Source organism: Pogonomyrmex barbatus, unplaced genomic scaffold, assembly GCF_055798465.1.
Source record: "Pogonomyrmex barbatus isolate J1 unplaced genomic scaffold, ASM5579846v1 scaffold13, whole genome shotgun sequence".
NCBI classification, from domain to species: Eukaryota; Metazoa; Arthropoda; class Insecta; order Hymenoptera; family Formicidae; genus Pogonomyrmex; species Pogonomyrmex barbatus.
Genome location: NW_028297109.1, coordinates 2538392 through 2562871, shown reverse-complemented (window position 1 = coordinate 2562871; position 24480 = coordinate 2538392). Strand labels below are relative to the sequence as shown.

The 24480-nt window shown below is 33.6% G+C and overlaps 1 protein-coding gene across 2 annotated transcripts in view; it reads right to left on the bottom strand.

Annotated features, from left to right (window-relative positions):
- nAChRalpha1 (nicotinic acetylcholine receptor alpha1) overlaps positions 1-24480 on the bottom strand; it is a 220865-nt gene that overhangs the window by 128239 nt on the left and 68146 nt on the right. For both annotated transcript variants that reach the window (XM_089072411.1, XM_089072410.1), the window contains exon 3: positions 2619-2663. In XM_089072411.1, coding sequence (XP_088928537.1) covers positions 2619-2663 — 45 coding nt within the window. The remainder of the gene's footprint in view (positions 1-2618; positions 2664-24480) is intronic.

Genomic DNA, 24480 nt, shown 5'->3' with positions numbered 1-24480 from the left:
TCACATTGGTTTAAATCTTGATAAATCTTGATAAATATTAATTGTTATATCAATCATAAGAGCATTGCTATAATACATATTTACTTCTCTACATTTTTATTTTATCTTCGAATTTATTTCATTTTACAATTTATATAGATTTTTTTTTTTATTACACACACACTATATATATATATATATATATATATATATATATATATATATATATATATATATATTGAAACTGATACTGTTGTCTGCCTCGCACGTATAGAAATTTGGAACAACTTCAAAAAGTTACTCCAAAGTCAACCAACAAATATCCATACATTTCGAGAAAATCCATTCTACCGCGATACCAAGTTTTTTGGATCATCGCCAGCGACGGCCGACGACTCTTCGAGAATTCCAAATTTTCCACGTTGCAAGACGCGGGTTGCATCCGCGAGCGGAGCAAGTACGTGCGCCCGGACTGCTTTGCAATTAAAATGCATCCCGTCGACGCCGCCCCATCGCTTGTAGATTCCGTAAGGCAAGACACACAAGGTTTTTTGACGTCCCAGTGTGTCCTGAACCAAGTTAAAGAGATTCTTCCAACGAACCTTATCCCAACGCACTACCTGTCGTCATGATCTCACTTTTTTGTTCTTCTCCTATTTGAATATAAAATCATAACCAGCGCATTTTTGTAAACACGATAACTCTTGCTATGCACCGCGTGCATTTGCGAAAAATTGCATATTTGAGCCAAAAAAAAATTTATTCATCAACTTACACATTTAATAAATATTTCTTATCTTTTTCTTAAAAATATTAAATAATAATTACAAATAAATATCAAAGATCTATATTATCTTATATACAAGTTCCAATCTGAATAAATTTGCTTATATCTATATTTAATTGATTTAAATATAAAATTAATTAATAATAAAATATGAATTAATCATTTATCTTAAAAGTAAAGTTTCTCGAGAAAATCATCTCGCGATGTTTCTTAAAAGAATAAGCTTTTATACGAACGTCTTTTAGATCTTTTCAGATTTTAATTTAAAAGAATAAATTTTTTTCTACTACATGAAGGAATGACGTCTGAAAGACTGTAGAAAACACGATAAAAAGATCAATCGTCGTAATTCCATTAAAATCCGTCAGAATTAGTTGTCAAAGCAGCGACTTTCAGACACGCTTCTGTGATTATCAGTGACGCTGAATGATGATAAAGTATGTGTAAAGAATAAAGAAAGAATGCAATCTTTAAAAGGCGAAGAGCGCAAAAAACGGTTACGATCAATAAATTCGCAAGACGAACGAGAAATGGTCGTGTCACGTAGCTGTTCTCTCTCGAGGATACAAGAGGGTATTACACCAATAAAGGCCAACTGCTATCCGCCGATTCGGATTTCGTCGCCGACAAGCGCGAATGAAATTCGCCTGCTTTGAAATTCCAAACCACCGTCTTACGTCGAAAGGGTAGATCCTAACAATCAAAGCAATACGATTGCGTCGCGTATAGCACTCGCGAAAATGGAAACCATGATTTCGACGATCGACATTTGCAATCTTTAAGCGGTACATCGGATATCCTTATTCTTCATGCATGAATGGAATTTGATAATGCAAATTCCTTCAGTAGCAAAACTACTTTAATCGCGACATCTACGTTCTACTAAATTTCAATCTTAAAATATCATACTCCAGACACTAATTTTTAGAAAATAAAATTAGATAAATAAAGTATAACTAAGGCTTTTATATGTACTCTATCTTAACAATGTGTGTGTGTGTGTGTGTGTGTGTGTGTGTGTGTGTGTGTGTTTGATTTTTAAAATATATTTTCCAAAAATTAAAAAATAACTTTAATTTTTATAAATTCTGACAGTTGCGTTTCATGTATGTACTAATCAGATAAGAAAATCCCTTCACTTCTAAATTAGAAAGTACTTTCCAAATTCCAAGAAGTTTTATATCTACACATTTTCGAAATAATGTTATATTTTATTAATAATAAAATATATACATAGTGTTTCGTCAAAACAACATCTCAATAATCAGTATCAATAATATTATACATCAATCAAAGCTGCGTATAATTTACATAAGGGCAAATATCCTTTATACATATTTTATTAGATACCAATTAATTGTTAATTAATTATTAAAACATGATAAGCTCTGTCGATTGATAATCGTAGAAACATATTAATATAGATATATCATAATAATAGATAACAATGCCACTAACACAATAATAAATAATAATAAAATAAATACAAATACGTACAAAAAAATAAGCTCAGCTAGTTACAATTCAAATATTAATTAACTGTACAAATTAAAATCAATATTATGAAATAATATGTTTAATTAATCTAATTTGGTAATCTAATGTTAATAACACCTTCAGAGATATCAAAACACAATTTTTTGTACTAAAAAAAGCGTAATGTATGTAATATTGTTTTTTTTATTTTCATTTTAATCTATCTATTAAAATTTCTCTGTTTTCAATTTTTCACTTTAACTTTTTTCTTTATTATCAGATATACTAATAAAACGCAAAAAATACTATATATGCTTTATGTATCTAATTCAGATACGTTCACAGTTTATATAAGAAAAGACATTATTTTACTTACTTGTTCTACCCAAACGTTTGTCGTCATGATCTGATTCTTCAGGTTCTGAAAAAGAAAAACAGAGAAGTGGATGAGTATCTCTCTCTGTCTACGTTATTCTACTTCGGTTGTTTCTGGTTATACTCAGAGATAGATTTATTGGTTTTTCGAGACACTAGAATGATGCTAAAGAAAGATAGAAGAGGAAGCTCTTACCGCTCAAAAATTCCAATAAATCATTCCACTGTCGAGTACATCCATTTTCTACGTTGAAAAAACAGATATATTTTTGAATATACATCTGCCTTATCCTTTTCTAAGGAAACCCATGTTAAAGGCCAGTGGCCTTATAATTTACAATTTTCGTGTATGTTAAATCGTGTATGTTAATCTTCTGTTAAATTTCGAAAGATTCGTGAGAATCGTACGTGTTGGCGAGAACGTCTCGTAGCGATTCCCTTTAAGCTGTGCGAGACAATAATTGTTATCTGACGGCCTCTCGCACGTGGGTCAATAGATTTCCCCGATCTTGCCAATAGAAACGTCAACGAACATTACAAGCAGTTACAGTTCCGCATTGAGGGCCGCGCCTCCGTATCAGTAGTACTGGCAAGCGTAGTCCGCGACCGGTAGTAGTAATGGAAACGCGATAATGCTGACAGCAGGTAAGGCATCGTGGCTATCCACGGGTAGTAGTGAGTGTCAAGCTTTAGGCAGGCGGGCTGCGCTATACGAGAGATCGTGGCCGTCGAAGCTGTGTACTAACGTACACGTTAATGTGCCACGCGATAACGATTATAGCACTACAATCAGTCGCGTCATCGCGTCAATAGTCATCGCGAAGTTTCACGTCGGATATATGCAAATCTCGATGGCACACGAAGGAGAAATGCTAGAGCCATTTAGAGCGAATTTCACGGCGAATTCGGCTTATCGCAGACTAAATGATATTTCTGACTTTTGGCATTTCAAAAAGAAAAATGATTATTTAGAATGAAAGTAAAGTACTTTTTTGTATATTTTTAACGCCATAAGAATTTAAACATGCACGGAAACAGCAGTTTTGTTGAGATATTTAAAAATTTTTTCAGATACAGACCTGAAAATAATTTTATTTTAATTAGCAATAAGATATTTATGTAGGACGTTCAAATTGATCGCTGGAATATAAAAAAATGTTGCAATGCATCATCATCATCATCATGTTTAAGCATCTTACATAATTATTTTGATGGCCTGATAAAATTATTTTTAGATCTGTATCTGGCCAAATTTTTAGAGATTTAGAGAACAAAACTGTCCTTCTTTTTATCAAAAAAATATTGTAGACAATATTTTTAAATAAACACAATAATAGTACATATCTTAATAGTTTTTTTAAAACATTTTAAAAAAATCAATTTGATAAAAGAAAAGCCAATATATCATTATTTATTATACTTTTTAATTTTTGTATTAACCATTTTAATATTTTTAAAATGTAAATTTAACTAGATCCATTTAAAGGTCACAATAGAAATAAAATATATAAAAACATTAAAGATATAATCAGATTATAAATCTTGGGCGATTCGTAATTCAAATTTGAATAAACTATAAATTTAAATTGTTATGAAAGTCGGTTTGCGTTAACTCGGATTTGTTTGGTGACGATCAGTCTCGCGATGACAGTCGACGAAAACATAACTACACAGATTCCATATATTGTTATCTGAAACGAACATAAATAAATCTTACGCAAAAGTTACGGCAACGCTGCGCGGAAGCAGCGGAGCCGAAAATAATCGGTGGCGTTAAATTAAATAAAACGGCGGTATTATTTTCAGCGCAGCGGCGAGCTTCAAGATTAATAATCGCGGCGGCAGTTATCGCCTGTTTCCCTCTACGCGCGGTGGCGGTTTACGCGACGGTGTTTAAAGGTGTTTGTTTTACAAACGTATCATTAGCAATTATCGCGCCGCGTGCAAACTCGAGGACGTACGAGAACGGCACAATGACTAAACATAAACGGTAGTTACAGTTGTGCAATCAAATATATCGGCATCAACGATCGCCCGCCGCGCTTCTACGGACGCACGATAGCTAAGTGATAATAACAGGAGCTCGTGAACGTGAGCGTGGTTACGATTTCGTACTCAACCATATTAATGTCACGCCATGCCACGGGATACGGGAGCCAGGCAGCATCCCCGAAAGCGCGACAAGTGAATACCGTGAACCACGGCGGTAATTATGGTTACCAAATCGGATGTTACGTATCGTTGCTATTGCCTGGAATCCTGCATACGCGATTACAATTATAATGCGGCAGCTTAACGCACGCTATTATCTCAGATGATGCACTGCGATCTGACCGCGTGCAGCAAGAGTAATAATAATTACGGGATCGTTTATCAAAACGTCTCGCCGGCAAAATAGTAGGATTTATGAAACATGCTTTATTCTTTGCAGCAAATTAAGATTACTTGCGCGCATTTAGTTTCTTACTTTAGACTTAGCAATTAAGATTACTGCTAATACTAATCGTATGAAAATAGCTTCCGTCAATTAAACAATTCTCAAACTAAATTTTGTCACATGTTTATCTGCTTACTTTATTTTCAATCGCTTATGATTCTAAAACCATTGACGTTAGAAAAAAATAAATAAATTTTTCTTTTAATTTTTTTTCCTTTAATAAAAGGAAAAAAAAGATTATCTAGACATTATCTAAACATAAAAGTTTAAGCACCATGTGTATATAGAATGCAATATTTTTTATTTTAAATCTTCGTAGACTTCTTCTTTTGTAGGCACTTCAACTGCGAAGTTTAATGTCCCATTTATCGCCATGAAAAATCATGATGTCGTACTTTGGTCTCTCAAAACGGCGACATAACATCACGTCTTGTGCTGCGCGTAACAATATCGCGAAAATTATTTTATGAGATCCGAAAGTAACCGGAGCACATCACATTAAAAAGAAAAAATGCTATTTATTTTGAATATAAATAATGTAAAAATCGATACCGGGAACGTTAAATTGACGCCTTATCTCAAAATAGTTAAGGTATTTGTATTAATATTGGTTTTAATAAATATAATGAGTAAATTTTCATCGAGTGATTCAATATCCTGTTTCCTGGAATTACAATAATAGCAAGTGTTACTAAATATACAACCTGATTTGATATAATAAATATCAAAAGCTTTATAACCTCTTTCAGGTATTATAATTATCATAACTATCGCATCTACATTAATCTACGCGATAAATCAATTCAAATAAGAATGATATTATAATAAAAATTATATATATTTTATTTAAAAACGTGATAGAAACAATTTCGTTGATTAAAGAAATAAATTGCAAAATAACTAGAAAATAAAACCAATGATTAAATAAATTTTCTTTTGTTATGCCTCTAATATTTTGATATATGTTCAATTAAATTCAGATATATCAAGCTTAATGTAATTCAATAGATTATCATGTTGTTGAGGAAAAAAAAACAGAATAATAATAATAATAATAATAAAAATAACCGGCGGTAAAAATAATCATGCAAAACCACGGGAAACTTGCGGCGCTCAATCTTTATGGCTATCGCTAAGGCATTGTTAGTTTGTTGTAGTTCGGTGTTCAAATTTAAATGAGAATTATGCGCATACCAATAAGAATTTTTATGTGTGTACATAGTTTATCGCCGCCAACATGAATAAATTATATAATTCCATCGCACAGGCACAAACGTGGGTACTGAAAAAAATTTATATCATCGAATCATCTATTATTATAATGGTCAAATAAACGTATGATGTATTTCTCTTCCAACGTTGGCAGTAAAATATTTTCATTAAATGTTTATCCTTCCATGTAAATTCCATTATACGGTGCGCTATTTTTCATGCAAATGCGCGAATGTATGTGCTCAAATAACGAATAAAATCATACTTGTTCAGCATTTTATCGAACAAGCCGCTTTCGATTAATAGTGCGAGATTTTGTTATTTATCGAATTATACTACATAATTATTTACGCTTTGTAGCACGCATTATTTACGAGTGTTATAATCTTTACTAACATTTAACAATTAAAGCCATGTGTTAATATTTATTTAACGGTTCAAATATAATTATTTATTTAATGAGAAAATAACATTGAGAGGAAGCGGAACAAAGCGTTGGTGAAAGCGTTCTTGAGATTTATTCACATTTTAGAATTTTACATTTTACATAAATGGCGATAAAAAGGCCGTAAAAGTTTCAGACTCGCAACTCAATTTAGATGCGTAATAATGCAAGTGGAAAATCAACGTTCGTTTTACGCAAGCTAAAACGTTTTCTCTTTAAATTCTTCGTGTTAATTCTATATCCGAAATGTAAAGTGCGCGTAACTGTGAATTCTGTGCTCGAACTGCACTAAACTCTGACAACCCTTAACCTTCGATTGCAGCTCGCACGGCTACGCGAGTAAATCCGAGCGTGTGCGTCAGCAGGAACTTTCCGGAATGAAACTTGAAACTTGGCGCGAATAGCTGGGAACGGACGTCGCATGCCGTGCGGAATCCAAGTGTGCAAGAAATCTGTAAGGAAGTTACGCGAGTAAGATCGTAACCGTGCCGCGTGTTCCCGCCGATTTAATCGCAAAAAGACTATGGGAGCAGAGGAAGGTGAAGAGGAGAAGCTGGGAAACTCGATCGCTTTGATGAAGCAAGAAATGGAATCATATTGAGGCATCGAACAAAGATAGTAAAAATACAGAAATCTTTCCATTATAAAGTTTCGAGGAGTGCTTTCGAACAATGTTGCCTTCCTGCTTCCTTCATAGAATTCGTTCCTCGATGAAGATGACATAGATTTTACCAAAGTACAGCATATTATGAAGTTAGAAACGTTAGAATCGTAAAAGTGACTTTTTATATATAGCACCAGCATTATCTCGGTTGTGTCACATAATTTGTGTGTGTATGTGTGTGTGTGTGTGTGTGTGTGTGTGTGTGTGTGTGTGTGTGTGTGTGTGTGTGTGTGTGTGTGTGTGTGTAAAGTAGCTATTAATTATAATTAATTAATAACAAATTAATAACATATATTAATAATATATAATTAATAATAACAATAATGCTATTGTTTTTTAGCATTATTATTTAAATATTTATTCGAATCATTTATTATGGATTAATATAATAAAAAATATTTCATTATATTAATGAGGAATTAGAACTCGTGGAATTAAAATAATATTCTGGATCTAAAATTATTAAGGTAACAAAATATTTTTATACTAAAATTAATATATATATAATAAGTAATAGGGTTTCGTTGTACGTATGCTTAGATCGATTTCAATTAATCTCAAGAAAAACAAGACAAAAAAGAAGCGAAAATACCTTTTTTTGTCAGGTTCTTAAGTAAATTACATATTTTCTTCGCGCCTTTTCTACGACTCTAATGTCTTCCACGTAATCGAATGATCCGCGAAAAAGCGCAACTTTCGCAATTGATAGCGTGAAGTTTTGGCAACACTTATCGTCGTTATCCTCAAGATCATTTCTACGTGACGAGAATTTACGAGGACATCGATGGAAGGATGCTTTTCTTTATAGCTTTGACGCAAACTATTAGAAGGACAATGTTAGGCACTCACTTAGATCTCATTTCCGGTCTGCTAGACTTTTTATCTCAAAGAAGGAAGATGAAGATTAAAATAGAGAGAGAGAGAGAGAGAGAGAGAGAGAGAGAGAGAGAGAGAGAGGGGAAGCGGACGATGAAAAAACGCGTTATCGCAAAATGATGTATGAAAGAGCTTTACGAGGTATGGAAAAACCAATCTAAAATTTAATATTTTTTTGAGCTTCATATCCCATAAAGATTTTGCTACGCGAGCAAACGCTCTCCAGCTTTTTACTTTTCTTACTATGTGACAACCGAATATATAGTTTAACATTTCTTTGAAAGATTCGCATCGATGAGACTCTCGTGCAACTTTTAAGATATTGCGAAGAAAGTAATTCCTATCTCTTTTTAAAATGTCATAGCTTATTATAAACGAATAGAAAAAAGGAAAGAAATTTATACGTTATATATGTTAGAAGAATTGTACAACAATATGTAATGTAACAATATGTGATGTAAAACAAATTTATATAAAATCGAGCATAGAAAAATATCCTGTAGATTTACGATACCTGCATATTTACAGTGCATATACACAATGCATATTTACAGAATCATTCTATGTTTAATTTTATATAGAATTATTTATATTTTTATAATTTTAATATTCGCCACTTAAAGAGGTATTTTAGAGCGCAAAATAGATAATCTTTTCTACTACCCACACTAACACCCATAAGATGTAAATATTTATTGTTACGCGCTTTTAAACAAGATGTTCTATTAATATATAAAATTAAAAGCATAGTTTATAGACAATTTGCATTAAAAATTTATGAACTTTGCTAATTAAGCGATGTCATCAGTATTTATCGTGTCAAGATGCATTATACTTATTGATAATCACACGAAAGTCATCTCGATTATTTTTCTTCTTTTTGAATGAATTAAAGCGCAATTACACGCGAAACATTCATCAACACGGACGAATAAATTTTCGTTAATTCACCAGTTGGAGATGCGGATCGCGATAAACGCTTGTCCCATCACACGGAAATGACTGATGGGAATTTCGCGCAGGCGTTTTTCAACGTACCATAGCGTAGTACGATAACATCTAAATTCTTCAACCCCGCTAAAGTTCTACTTCCAAAAAAGGCTGCGTTCGTTGGTCGGCAAGAAAGAAGAGCGAATTGAGATAAGCGGCGCAGAACCCACGAGCCATTCCGGCTAATTTAGAAGAAGGGCAAGAATTATGGTTCGACAAAGGACTATCCGACCCACGTGGATTTATCGAATATCCCATCTAGGAACAACGATGCTGCCGCTGATTGCTCTCTCCCAATTTATTTATTGCGCGATTCATATGAGGGAGACAACAATCATTACAACTGATTGCTACGAATAACAATAATTTCCAAAATAACATGATTTTTGGTTCATCTCGGACAATGTAGCTCTAAAGAGATTGGTTCGAATTGGTACAAATTAGAAATACCCTTTGTGTCTGGTAATGTCATGCGTAGCCGCAAATATGTTGTTTGCTTGTTGTCGCGTAGCACAGATCGCGCTCTTCGGCATCGTTTGTTTCTCAAACATCAGCCAATCGCAACGAAAAAGAGACTAACGGACGGCTGTGCCCGTGTAATGTAACTCGTTTCTTTAGTGGCCAATCGCCAAACAATGATTGGCAGTAACCGTTATACACGAACACGCCAATTCATATTTCACGCTTCGCATGCCACAAAGGGAATTTGCTTCATCGCGGTAATCCGGTTTTACGTAGCGCCATTCGCCCGATTATTAACATCGTTTATCAACTCTACCAACGTCATTCGCATTTATCGCGCTGTGCACCTCTTTAATAACCAATACTGCGGCGAAAACACTTTTACGCCCGTCATTTGCCACGACGATGATGATGTATCGTTCGCACGTATCATCAAGCCAACATGGCGTGGGCACATTGAATCGCTTTTCATATCGCTTCAAGAAGCATTTTGCGCAGCCGATTCATTTCTTAAATTTCTTAGTACATTACTTTGATAACTCGGTGAAAATATTTGGTGCTCTCATTCGCACCGAATTAATTTTCCCACTTCTTCTTTAATAAATTTCATCGCATTTTCAACTTTTATTATTAAGTTTATAAAGAATAATCAAATAATACAAGTGTAATAAAGTTATTAAATATTGGAGAAAGTATGGCTGAAATAACTGACTTTAAGGTTTGATAACTTTTCCTAATTTCTAAATGATTCAACAAATTTTCTCATTTCACCTCATCCCTTGTGAGATTTTAACAGTGGGTAAGATGGCAAAAGGTCAAGTAAAATGAACTTCTTTATGGTTAAAAGAATTTGAATAATTGTAATAAATTTCATTTATATTATTTTAATATCATAATATTTTAATACATTGAAAAAAATATAAATGGAAAAAATATCACTTATGTGATCTAAAAAAAGAAAAATAAAATTACTAAGATATGAAACAAAAAAATATTTTTAGTATGTTTTATTCACGGATCAATTTTATGATTCAATTTTTCCAAGCAATATTAATTTGTATTAATTAACATATACATATAATATATATATATATGTATATATATATATATATATATATATATATATATAAGTAATATATATATATAAGTCAATAGAAACAGATGCAATAATAAAGAATTTTCTGCGCAACATCTAAAACATATTCGTATAAATAGATTGTATCGATATATAAAAAATTCAATTCGTGGATATCTTTTCATCGCGTTGATTAAACGCAGATGCTTTGTTACGCGGTTCATTAATCACCACGGCTCGTTCGCGTACCTATACACGTTTAATATCAACGTGGCTTGACCACGTTATTACGGCGATATAGGTCCGTCCACGTATTCGTAGTCCGCTCGCCGCTATGCCGCCTGTAAAAACGCAGTCACGTGAAAGGGACCGTATGCCGATGTCGTTATTCGTACATCGCTCGTCGCTTTTGATGTCCGTCATATCTCCGCGATCATTCCCCGTAAGTGGCGATCTTAAACACAACGGTGGTTTTCGGGGAAAATACGCCGCGCGCCGAAGATACATTCCGCGTGTGGGCGTACTACCCTTAATGATATGGAAATTGGATATGTCGGGAGGAAACAGAGCGGTTGAATCGAGCTCCCTCCAGAGACGGAGAAAAGGAAGGGATATATTACAGCGCCGAAGCATCCCCTTTTTTATCCGTAACTCTTTATTTGACGCGCATCCCGCCTAGCCCTCCCATTCGACTCGCATTCTCGTCTCTCCCATTTCTATTTCCGATCTCCGACTCTCGCGACCGTCTCTCCAATCTCTTTCGAGATGCTTGTTGTTTGTTTGGTTTACAGCACCAAGGGCTACGTATAAATAAGACTATCAGTTTCGTCCTCGCTTTCAAAATTGCGTTCCTCTTGAAAAAGATTCTATCTAAGACTGCCAATAGCAATGTGAAGGTGCAGGCTGCAGGTGAATTTATATCTACTTTCTTTTTCTTCAATCTGCACTTTTTTATCGCCTTTTTTATCGTCCTCTACACGTCGAATTCTTCATTACCTTTTTCTTCATTACCATTTATTCTTACGTTCTATTGTTTCCGATGTTAATTTCGATGTTACGTTTCAGTGTATTATTTCATTCTCTTTTTTTTTACTTCTATATATATTAACTCTTCTATCTCGTGTAAAATGTAGAATGTCGGTTCTATACGCCTGCACGTGTGCTCGTGTCTGTGTGTATTTTTCACTTGACAACGCTTCCGGAGTGTAGCTTTAACGATACCTCGGAGAAATTCAACAAAAGAACAAAGGAATTGTTCTGGGACGCAGGAGGTTGGCAGAATTGGAAAACGAACTTAGGGAGAATACCGTTATTCGCGTCTTATTTGATTTCAACCTCTTTAAGACCCCAGGAAATTTCTATCTCCACCACTACAGCCCCTCGGTAATGGAAACATGTTGGACGTACAAGTACAGTAAAAATATATTTAAATTATCTTAATTGTTACATCATGCCATGGCATTATAAGGAGCATTTTAAAATAATTCAATTTAAAGAACAGATCGAATAAGATAAACTTAGAGTTTTTTTCCACGAAATTGTTAAGAAAGATTATTATTTATCGCAACTTTTTCAACATTAAATTCGCAGCTTTGTGATATTAAGCCTTAAATAAAAATTCTACTAAAGTCCTCTTAGGCCTGTAATAAATTGGGCAAATAAAAATAAACCGAGGGCCAAGAGGTCTGTAGAAACATAGGATATATTTTTAATTAAATGACAACATACGAAACTATTGCCATAGGCTAGAAAACATTTCGATTAGTAAAATATATATTATAATTTTATGAAGCAACATGATAGAATACACACATATAGTTGAATAGTTTTGATCATTCCAATTTTTGCGATTTGCAATAATATTGAATATCAGTATGTGAAAAAATCGTGATATAGCAATATTATCGCAATTTGATAAAATATTCGTGCACTGTCATACACGGGCGATTCGTTACAGTTTTATTTATGAAAGTTATGAGAAATATCATCGACTTCATACCGTTCCGTACACGTATATTGTTCAAAAGTAGGTTAAGGAACTAATAAACCTTTGAAAGAGCGAACGTGCGCTTAACCGGAGAAAAAGAGAATTGCAGGGACGTAAAAGCAAGCAGAGAGATCAGTTAACGAAGAAAGTGGAGAAACGTAACATTGGAATTATTCACTGTAATACAGTGCGCTTCCAGCAATAATGATCATCGTCTTGAAGTCGTAATAACGAAGAAATATTCGGTAAATAAGCAGAGAAGTTAATAAGAAAGGCAAAAAAATAAAATAAAATAAGAGAATAATAATAAAGCTTTAATAATGCGGATTAGTCGCACAAGTTATTCTTACAAGAAAGAAGAACGGCTAGAAAATTCTTATTAATGTGTAATTAATATAAAATTCATAATTAATTAAATTTTGACATATAATATTATGAGACACAACGTTTTGTAAGGCTCCGTAATGAAATTCGATGATATCATTAAGTATCTTTAGAATTATCCTTGGCGAAAATTCAAGTAATCGATATATATATTGTATCGGAAGTTGATCATACGCGTTACAAACTTTCGATATGCTTGAATTACTGAGGAATATACAGTAACCAACTCATATATAATTCAAAGCATCTCATGCATTAAAACTGCAGGAGTGAAGGTTTGTTACTTCATCATATTAATTAGATTTGTTAATTTAAACACAGCACAAATAATTGTCATTTCTAATCGTAATCAAAATCGTAACGAAAATATCAAATTAAATTCTTTAAAATTATAATATCGATTTTTTTTTTTAAAGTTCTTTTATCATATACTAATTAATTGATTGGTTTAAACCTAAAGAATACGTTAGTTACTTCTATGTAACTATAGCAAATATCTGATCAAATTAAAATTTTTCGAATTGTAAGAATTTTTTGACGTTACTTCATTATTATGAATTAGATTAATTTCAACAGCAGCAAGTACGTTGGCATTGTCATTTGTAACTAAAGCAAAAATTTTAATTTAAATCGAAAAAAAATTTAATATTAATTGTTAGTAACTTGTAATGTAGATTCTCTTTAACTATCTTAGAAATGACTTCCTTTACATAAAATCCTTTCTCCTGTCAAACGCGTAAAGAAATCGTCGAAATAATTAAGCGACGTTAAATCCTATCCTGAGAGCAAGAGGCTTTCTTTTCAACTTTCGGCCGTGATCTCTCCTGAATAAAGATTGGACGCGACTTCCTGCAAATGAGATCTAGAAGAACGGCCGGGCCTGTAGCTAACGCGAATACTCTCAACTCGTTTAAACTCGTCCGTACGTAATGAGTTCCGCGAACACGATAAGATTGTAAAAGCGTGGAAGCAGCGCTTATTTATGTCAAGAACGGCGGAACTATCCTTTGACAAATCGAGCAGGACTTGCCGGAACATAAGAGGAAAAGTCTGTGTCGTTCGCGTTCTTTCCCGCATTCACCGAGGAGCAGCCGTAAGAATTCCTTTTAACGTATAGGGAGAACGTCGACGTCTGGAAACGAAATCGTGATACGAATCGTAAGGGAAAAGAACGCAACGGAACGAAGGAGAAAGAATGTCGTTGCCGTTATATCAGAAAACACAAGCAAACGCGCGCCCCTCCATTTCCGGCATGGTGCTCGTGGTTATCAGGATTTTACCTATATGTCAGCACGGGATATGATGTTTATAATTCTTTCATGTCCCGTAGAATTTTACATATGAAATTACATACGAAATTACCCTTTTATCTTAAATAGTTTTACATTACGTTGAATTTTTATTAAAATCATTTTCAATCTTTACATAAAATTAATAGTTTAAAAATATTATTGTATTCAAAAAATACCGCGAATAAAAAAGAGAAAAATGAAAAAACAAAGGGGGAGAGAGAGAGAGAGAGAGAGAGAGAGAGAGAGAGGGGGAGAGAGAGAGAGAGAGAGAGAGAGATGAAAGATAATTATGATAAGAAAAAAATATCCTAATATTTTCCGATCCGATCCGAACGGTAACTCCCAGCGAGAGATTGTAACTGAGAGGGACGTTGGTTATCTCGGAACATAAAAAGTCGCTAAAGGGCCAACTGTGAACGGCCTTTCATCAACTCATACCATAGAAAGAAGTCGAATGACAGTGAATAAGAACGGATGTTACGTCGTTATGTCAGTCCGGGTCATCCTTTATCGACCGCTTATCTACCGGGGGCTAAGCGATTTTTGAACGTCTCGCTGACAAGAACCCGCTCACGTGTCCTGAAGAAAATGCTAAAGAAAAGGCGGCCATCTGGCGACCGAACTTTCTGTTCTTCGCCGATTCTTCCTTTATCGTTTCTACGTCAAAACACGTCGCTTCATCCTTTCTCGAATATTCAGGACTTCGAAAGAGCAGCCGTCGCCAAAAGCAACCAGCTGTGCCCTAATGAATAAAAAACGCTCTATGAAATGTGATAAAGAAGAAGAAAAGAGAGAGAGAGAGAGAGAGAGAGAGAGAGAGAGAGAATCTTAGGACTTAAATTCTACTGATCGATAAGATTAAAAGAAATTAGGTATTAAAATTTTAATGTTGTTTATAAAATATATATTATTATAAATTTTATATATTTTAATGCATATTTAATTCTTTTATGTTTTATTATTTTGTTTTGAATTTGAAATTGAAATACATTTTATGTTTTTTACATTTACTATCTAATTATTATATTTCTGCATATTCAAATTATTGCAATACTAAATTCTTAATTAAAATCTTACAAATTAATATATTTAACATTTTCAATCAAAACTTCAAATTTTATATGTATTTTGTAATTCACAGTTTTTAATAATTTTTGCTAAATGTAACATATCTAATCCGAATTTAAATGTATAAAATTTTCTTTATAAATAAATTTTATATATTTTTATGTTATATAGAATATTCTTCATTGAAAGATACACACGCGTTAAATTTGATCAAAAATACGATAATGAGCCAGCTTTTACAAATATTTTAAATAAAAATAGCTAAATGCAACTTATATTCGGTTGCATTAAATCATTATTTTGCACAATTATATACATAAGTGTGGACTCGATAAGAGATCGACTTTCCACATTTCGTTTATTTTTGGCAGAATATTCAATAGTTGAAGTAGTAGCTGCTGAGCTTCTAACAGGCGTCAAAAAAGCGACTCGAATAAACGGCGCTTCATAACAAAAAGAAATGGCAAACCGTCACGCCAGTAACAAAGACAAATTAATCGGTGAAAGTAGAAAAGTTTTAATTGCGTTCGGCGACCCGATCGACTAAGTCCTTTGATGTCCTCGCTGTCCTCGAAGCTTGCATAGCTATTTTCTCTCATCTCTCTTTTATTCTTCATTTCCGAACTCTACTGTAGTCCGATGCTCCATCTTTTCTCTATCACAGACGAATTCTGACTAGCGAACCGAGCTTCTCATAACATTCTATTCTAAAAGGTTGATTTTGCAGGTAAAATTTGTTCCACATAATTATCATTATTTCATTTGTATTGTAATGCAATAGGTATAAATAAAAATAGACAATATATAACATTTTGAAAAACATATTTACTATGAATAAGAAAAAGATTTAGCGTCTTTTATCTGTTATTTTTGTTTATTTCTGTGTGCACTCTTGCAATTTTCTATTTCTTTAACTTATTTATGTCTTACAAATATAAATAAAAAATATTAATTATTTATACGCTTTAGGCTCTTTCCAGTAAGATATATTATTAAACGTAAATTAAACGTAAATTCATCAATAAAATGCATAATTTATATGCAATAAATATTGTCATGCATTATATAACAAAAAAAAGTTTTGTGTAAAAAGTTTGTAAAAAGATTAACAACTCATTTTTAAACATTGCCAATCACAAGAAATTGGTAATAAATTTTAATAAAGTAATTTTTTATTCTGTTCCGAGAAACATTTGTTTTATCACAGCCAGAAAAATTTTTTGTGATTTTTTTCGGCAAAGTCGTTAATTTTACGCTTCGGTAGTTACTGTTTCATTATCGGTCCCAATATAATTTTTAATCTCGATTCATATCGAACAAAATATTGCTTCGCGTTGCATAAAATTTTCAGTTAATTTTCTGGAACACAAAAAAAATAAAAAAATTATTCCGCAAAACTTTTTTGTGATAGGCAAGCGTAATCACAGAATCTAATACTAATAAATATAAAACGTGAATTCCCGTGAGCAAAAATCTTTTTTTAGCACATCAATCTACCTATATATATATTACTTGTAAATGCGATTACTTAATGCGATAATTTAAATTATCGCATTATATATAATTAAAATTATGAAATTTTAATAAAAGAATTAGAACATTTGAATCTTAAACAAAAAATATATAATGCCAGAAGAGAAATATATTAAAAAAGATTAACTGTTCGCAAATTGAATATATATTAGGGTTCGTATAAATATACATTATATAAATGATATAAATAATGTTATTAAAACAGTACAAGTTTCTAATAAAAATCTTTTTACATGAGTTTTTACATAAAAGAAAAGAAAAAAAGAATAAAAATATAAAAGTACATAATAACAAAATTTTGAAATATTTACTCATCAATTTCCCTTCTAACCGAGCTAAACACTAATTCAAGGGAAGTTAGTTAGACTCTAAGCCTAATACTCGTGGATGAATGTATACGACAAGTGAGATGCGTATTATTGATATAAACGTTCAAGTGAAGTACTGCGGTTAAATAGGATCCGTATATTAGCAACAGCACACAACAGTTCAGTACACTCGCGCCTGCACTACTTTGCTAACTCTATCGAACTTCTACAAAAGTTCGTTCGCCAAGGCCTCGATGAGCATTGTCGCCTCGGAAACAAGCTTTATCGATACATATAAATTTAAATACCCGTTAATTACGAGTCAATAATAAAAAAAAAAAATAGTGCTCAAAACACTATTCATTATCTTTTCTTGTCTAGCGTTTTTATCTCGTCAGGAATCTTGAGTCAGTCCACATTTTGTGGAAATTTAATACATATTTTACAAATATTGCCCCGCATTCTTCCACGCAAACTGACAAAAATTATTACGGCTTTGGAAAATTATAATCCGACGTGCTAATCCGCCTTCGACGAGTCTTCGGGCTCCGAAAAGGAAAAGAGTCGGATAAGAGTCGATACCCCAATTCGAGTTGCGTTTCTCGCGAAACTTTCACATTACGTGGCAATGACGCGCGCGAACGAGACTCTCTTCGTGAATACTCACCGAAGCAGACGTTTCGTCATATTCGGGATCACGGCGACGTACCACCGTCAATTCCCATCCTCGAGAATTGTCTGGCGACGCTCGCGGCGAAGTTTCAATCGATCCTGACAGTTTGACTTGCGGACAAACTTGAACAAGGCGCGGCAAGAACGGGGAACGATATCCCAGCGCCTTTGGGGAAAGTGAGGCAAAAACCCCCTCGGCCCCGCCCTTACTACCCCAGCCGTAGGTTGAAAATTCGACGGCGTCAAAGTGGTGTCGATCGAAGATGAAAAAGAATGATCCGCGCACGTGCGCATGTATCGTTTCGCTCGAGGGAAGCAATTTGCAAGTTGTCACCGGGGGCGGGGACCATCTTTGGCGATGTAAAAATCGCACCGATCACGTTCCTGCTATTTCCCATTATTGTCAGTCATCAGCGATCCGCTCGCATAACATCCTATTTGCTGATATACATCCCTCGCCGCATAGCATCCGCGAGCAATTTGCTTTGGATGTTTCAAATATCCTTTTATACATGTTTTTTCATTATACGTATAAATATATTTTATGTATGCATATATTTTATACATTTCATGTATACATATATATTTTATACATTTATTTCCTGTTTTTAATGGGATAATGTTAGATAAATAATAAATTACTTAATTAAAATGTGTGTAGCTATTATTTTTGAATCAGGTAATCGAATGTGAGAAGAATAATGGGAAATAGTAAAATGAAAAATCTATTTCTTTTTCTATATCTATATTTATTTCACATCAGATTTTTATTTGTTATAAAAATAACAAACAGCATATAACGCAGTGCTATAAGGAACATGAACAATATAACATTTTATGCGATCTATGTAATTTGCAAGCTGCTGTTTATTCCCAAATAGGATATAGTTCGATAGTTTACATTTCTAAATTTTTTGCCTAGATTCAAACATGTTAAAATATACACAACGTTAGTTTATAAAATGGAAAGAAAAATTGAAAAATATTTTTAGAACGAAAAATCCCAGATCTTTTATCATTTATTTATTTATCAATAAATAAAAAGTAATTGCTATCGCATTAATCGCTTATAAATCGCTTTACGTTGCACGTAATCGTATTAATTTGCGTGAGTTTTAAAAGATACTGAAAAATATTTGGAAAATCTTAAAATTATTTGAATAAACATTATTTGAATAACACGTTGACTAAAAATATCCCGATCTCGCCGGCCGCAAATTAATCCTCGTTAAACCCGCTATTTTTATTATTATTTATTCTGTCGTTTCTACTCATTGTAATGCAAATCCTTACGCAAACATTAATGCTTGCGCGCACGCAAAGATTATAAGGAAACATATTTAAAAGAGTTAAACATCGGAGAACGGGGGAGGGGGAGGAAGGCTTAAGTAAAGCAGTGTTTGCCTTTTTACTGCTTCATGGTGGATGTGTTTTTATCTAAATGGGATCCCTCACACTAAGCAGATAGTCAGCATAGCGTGCTTTACTCCGACGCGTTTTCCCTTCGTCCGACTTCGTAAACCATTTAACATTATGACGAACTTTCAACGTTCTCAGAACTTCGTCGTCGTAATCTTTCAGCAGGGGCGATCGATATAAACGAGACAGGAAGAGAAAAATATTCTTTTTTCTTTTTCAAACTCTCTCTCTCTCTCTCTCTCTCTCTCTCTCTCTCTCTCTCTCTCTCTCTCTCTCTCTCTCTCTCTCTCTCTCTCTCTCTCTCTCTCTCTCTGTCTCTCTCTCAACGCACGTACATAAGGGTAGTAATGTATCGAAAACGATTGAGACTTGTTTCTCGTTTTGACATATTACGACACGTTACATCTATAAAACATTAGAAACATTTCTCGTACAGACGGATGTACAAGTGCGAAATACGTCGCACGTACGCGAAACTTCCGTGAGAGAGGGCATATGTACGGCGTTATTTCTTCGCGAATTATAATTATTCGAAAGTTGGAGACGTAACTCGCTTGCCGCTCGCGGCACGCACTTTCGAAAATTGCATCCCCGACAATATACGTTATTGCTAAAACGGATAGTTTCCTTCGTGGGCGTAGTTATCTTTATGCCCTCTATCCGGGCGCAAGTTGTAAGCCGTTTAGCATTAAGATGGAGTTTCTAAGTTCCCGAAACTCGCAGATACGTGACTATAGTTGTCCCTCTGTAAATAAGAGCGTGCAATATCCTCAGTCAAGTTAGTCAATGCCTCGAGCAGAATGACGGCTGGAAAGTGTCACGAGAAATAAGACATACATATTACAAAATTGCGTGTGATTATTTTAAATCGCATTTGGAGCATTGTTTGCGATCCTACCTTTGATTTCAATTATTATTTGTACGTGCATATAAGTAGAATAACGAGAGTGCGATCGTGTCTGATATTCGCGATATTCGCGAACGTGTTAAATTGAGATATCACGTTTTCCAATATCTGTTAATTGAAAAAGATATCGCGATTGTTGATGTTAAGGCTCATACATCACACATGTCTGAGCATCGGTCTGAGCTTAGAGAATAATTTTCGATGTCAATATAAAGTCTAATATGTGATTAGATCGAGGAGAACTATATAATATAATAAATGCATTCTTGCCTATCGACACTAAGAAGATATATAAGTTTACAGATAAGCCTGCTTTATGCACTCTCCCTTTCCCGCCTCTCCCCTCTCTCTCTCTCTCTCTCTCTTTCTCTCTATCTATCTACTTCTCTCTGCGCTTGAATCCGTAATCCATTTAGCAAGACTAAGTTTCCTAAGTGTTCTACAAACTCATAAATCCTGAGTTGCCTACCTCTTAAGCACGAAGATGAAGTTCCAATAGGTTTCGACGAGCGTAGAATCCTTTCCCGCATCTTTTACCTGCGGTCTTACACCAAGCACTTTTAATTCTTCATAAGAGACATCGTTGGTCTCTTTACACACAAATTGAGAACGACTCTCAACAAGATAATCGATGAGAAATTATATTATATGATAAATTATATTAGATAAAAATTACAAATATTTTTTTACCAAAATGCAACGATGTTCATTATTTACTATGATATAATCTATGTTTATGCTGTAATATAATAAAATATAAGACTGTTTAATTTGATAACTATCATCGGATGTTGTTAGTATATTAATCATAAGATAACATTAAAATGTATCTGTATAACAAAATTTAATACTAATTCCTCGAATAACATGCATATATCTAAACGTTTGTTGAAATATTATATTATATTATATTTTTATTTTTCTTCTATTCATAAAAAAATAATAATAAATGAAATATCGCAAGGGCCAATGTGTATTCTAAATTTAGTTATTTGTAGAAAGCTTGGCGTTGCCGGAATCGAAGAAACTGTATATATATATATATAAAGGCAAGAAAATGAAAACGATATAAACAATTTCGGGATTTGAAATACACTCGGCACACGAGTCCAATTTCTTCTTGTTGAGAACAATGACGCGAGCACGCAGACGAACGAAGCATCGGCCCTCCCAAGTTCGTACAAATTCTGACCGACATTTAAATATCGGAAAACCACTTCCGTCGATGGCCGCTATTCAATCGGCAATCCGATCAGAACCTACTTTCATTCAGAATTTCCGATATCGTTTCCATCTGTTCGCGAGCACATCAAATAAATCGCCGGATTGGTTTCGCGGTATCGCGCATTTAACGAAAAACAACGAGAACGAATCACTCTACGAACGAGCAGGTGATCGACTTCGACGATCGATTCCGGTATGGATTATTGCTTCGTTAACAACAATGTCTGTTATCCTAGCCGGCGTGTCCTTCGTCCCCGCAAAGATTCTACCATTTTTCACATGCCCAATATTGAAACCGTTCGATCAAAGAAACGGATATTCCGTTTTTGAAGGCCGACAAAAATTGAAAAATAGGCTGACAGATGAACATTTCCATTTCGAATCGACGGAAATAGGATGTGCAATATTAATCAATATAAAAATGCAATTTTCCACGAGACGTTACAAAGATACTTCATTTTTTTAATAAATAAAATAAATAATAAATTTTTTTAATTACGAACACTATTGTTATGAGTCGTTAATTATAGTCAGCTCTTGACTTATATTTAATTCAAATTTTACTAATAAGATAAATAAAATTATTTACATATAGGATGTAGCTAAACACGTAAGTAATAATTTTTTTATAAAGAACAAGTAAAAATTAAACTTGAAGTTTTTATACGTGGAAATCTTTATACAAAATAAAAATCAACGTTTAATTCGCTACAATTTAATTCGTACAGCGTTGCGTTTTTTTGTTATACCTCCGTCTACATAGGAATTAAAACTAGCTGGATGGATAAATGGCAGCTAAATTTTATTCGGTTCTTAAAGTATGCAGCTCGCAATACAAATTTGTTAAAACATTTCATGTTCACGTTTCGCACATTTTAACAAGTATTCGGTGAAATTAAAATCCTTACAATCGCGAGGAATCTCCGGGCGTAATCGTTAAATCCATATAAAGCAAAAATGTTAAAAACAAAAAAAACATTTCCGATCAACGCAACAATGCATTCAATCCCGAGACTTTGTTAATCTTCTTACGAGCAATGTATTGATCGGTTGGAATCCATTTGTCTATTTAGAACACAAATCTCTAAACCTTCGCTAGCAGAACGTTGAAATTGTTTACGCGCCGCTACTTTTCGGATTACGTCTTCTCTCCGATCAGGCGTTAATTTCGCGAGATTATAAAATTTTACTCGCTTAGAATTCAATCAATGCCGATGTCATCGCTCACGCATACGCGGCGCGCACGGCTGATATGATATTCCGCATGTACATTCTGATAAAAAAAAATAGAAGAGAGAAAAATCCTTCGCGAGTTTCGATATAAATTTACATCGTATGCATATGCACGCACGTGCATATATGCAAAATGCGCATGTCTTTCAAGTGTGCGAGGCAATAAAAAGCGAAATTTCAACTTCCATCAAACTTCTTAAAATTAAATCACGCTTCAAAGTTTTCATTTATCGCGGCAAAGAGTGAGACGAAGATATTCCCTCAATTCAATTAGGGAAATAAGAGATTGAAAATAGGTATCAAACGAAAGATCTCGTTGAAGACAAATATATAAGTTTCATTTTGCACCGCATATCCTTCATTGTCAAAATCCAACCGGAAGTACAAAAAAATCCAATTGGAACATTTGAATTTCTGATTCTTTGTTAACGTTTTAATGCGATTTCTTATCTGCTGGAAAGTAGAAGTCGTAAGCTTTCAAACAAGTTCTTGGTGCCACAAAACTCCAACGTTTTTGTATTTTTTTTTTTTTAAATGAAAAAACTATTTTGAATTTGGAACTTTTGAAACCTTATAATTTTGAAACGGAAAATTAATAAAATGAAACTTATATATTTGTCTTCAATTCAACGAGAACTTTTATTTGATATCTATTTCAATCTCTTATTTCCCTAATTGGATTGGGGGGGACATGCCCAATACCCACTTGGCCGCACTCTTTCAGAAAATCTCATGCATACCTTTATAAGATGACAGATATTTATGGGACATTCAAATTCGTTAAACTAAATTATTTTCCTGATAATATTTTTCTTTATTTCAAATAATTGGAGATGCCGATTATTCAACGTAATTAAATAATTCAGTCCTTACAATTGGTGCCTATTATGAGCGCAATCGTTCATCCTGTGAAATCGAGCGGAATAATGAGGACCCCCACTGTGATTTTCGCAGGATGATGCATGAAAGAATGCGCATACTGCCGCCGCTAATAAAGACATGGAAGGAAATTAACGGCGAAGGTGACAAAATGAAATGGTGATTACGCTTATGGCGTAGCAATCAAGCGTCACCACTAGCTAGAAGTATCTCGTCCATCGATTACTAATTCGTCAAACGGCGCGACGGGAGCAATAATGAGCTTAATGACGAGCACCGCAATGTCGCGGTTAGTGGTTTGGATTCATGTCATTCGCACAGTGGTTTAGAATTTAATTAAAGAAAAATCTTATCCGATATTTTCACGCCTATTATACCACACAAAAATAAATTGTAATTAAAATATTGTTATATATTATATATCCTATATTTCCGCAGAATCAAATTTTTCACAAAAATTCAATCTGCCTATTGCCTATTCTTCTTACGACGCTTGCTTTTTTATTTAAGTATTTTAATAATTAAATATAAATGTTCAACGTTAAATACATTTGACATACATACAATTATAAAATATAATCAATTATAAATTAAAGGATTAGTTACGACGTTGTCTTCCATTGCAAATTAGTTAATTTACTGCTATGTTAAAATAATATATTTTGTCTGCAGAAAATTAAGTAACGTTTGAATGACACGCTTCGTTCAGATCTAGTAAAGTTAAAGATTAATAATCGTCGGCAAAATAGTCTAATCTATTCATTAAGAATGTAATGTGATATGACAAGTCGTGCGA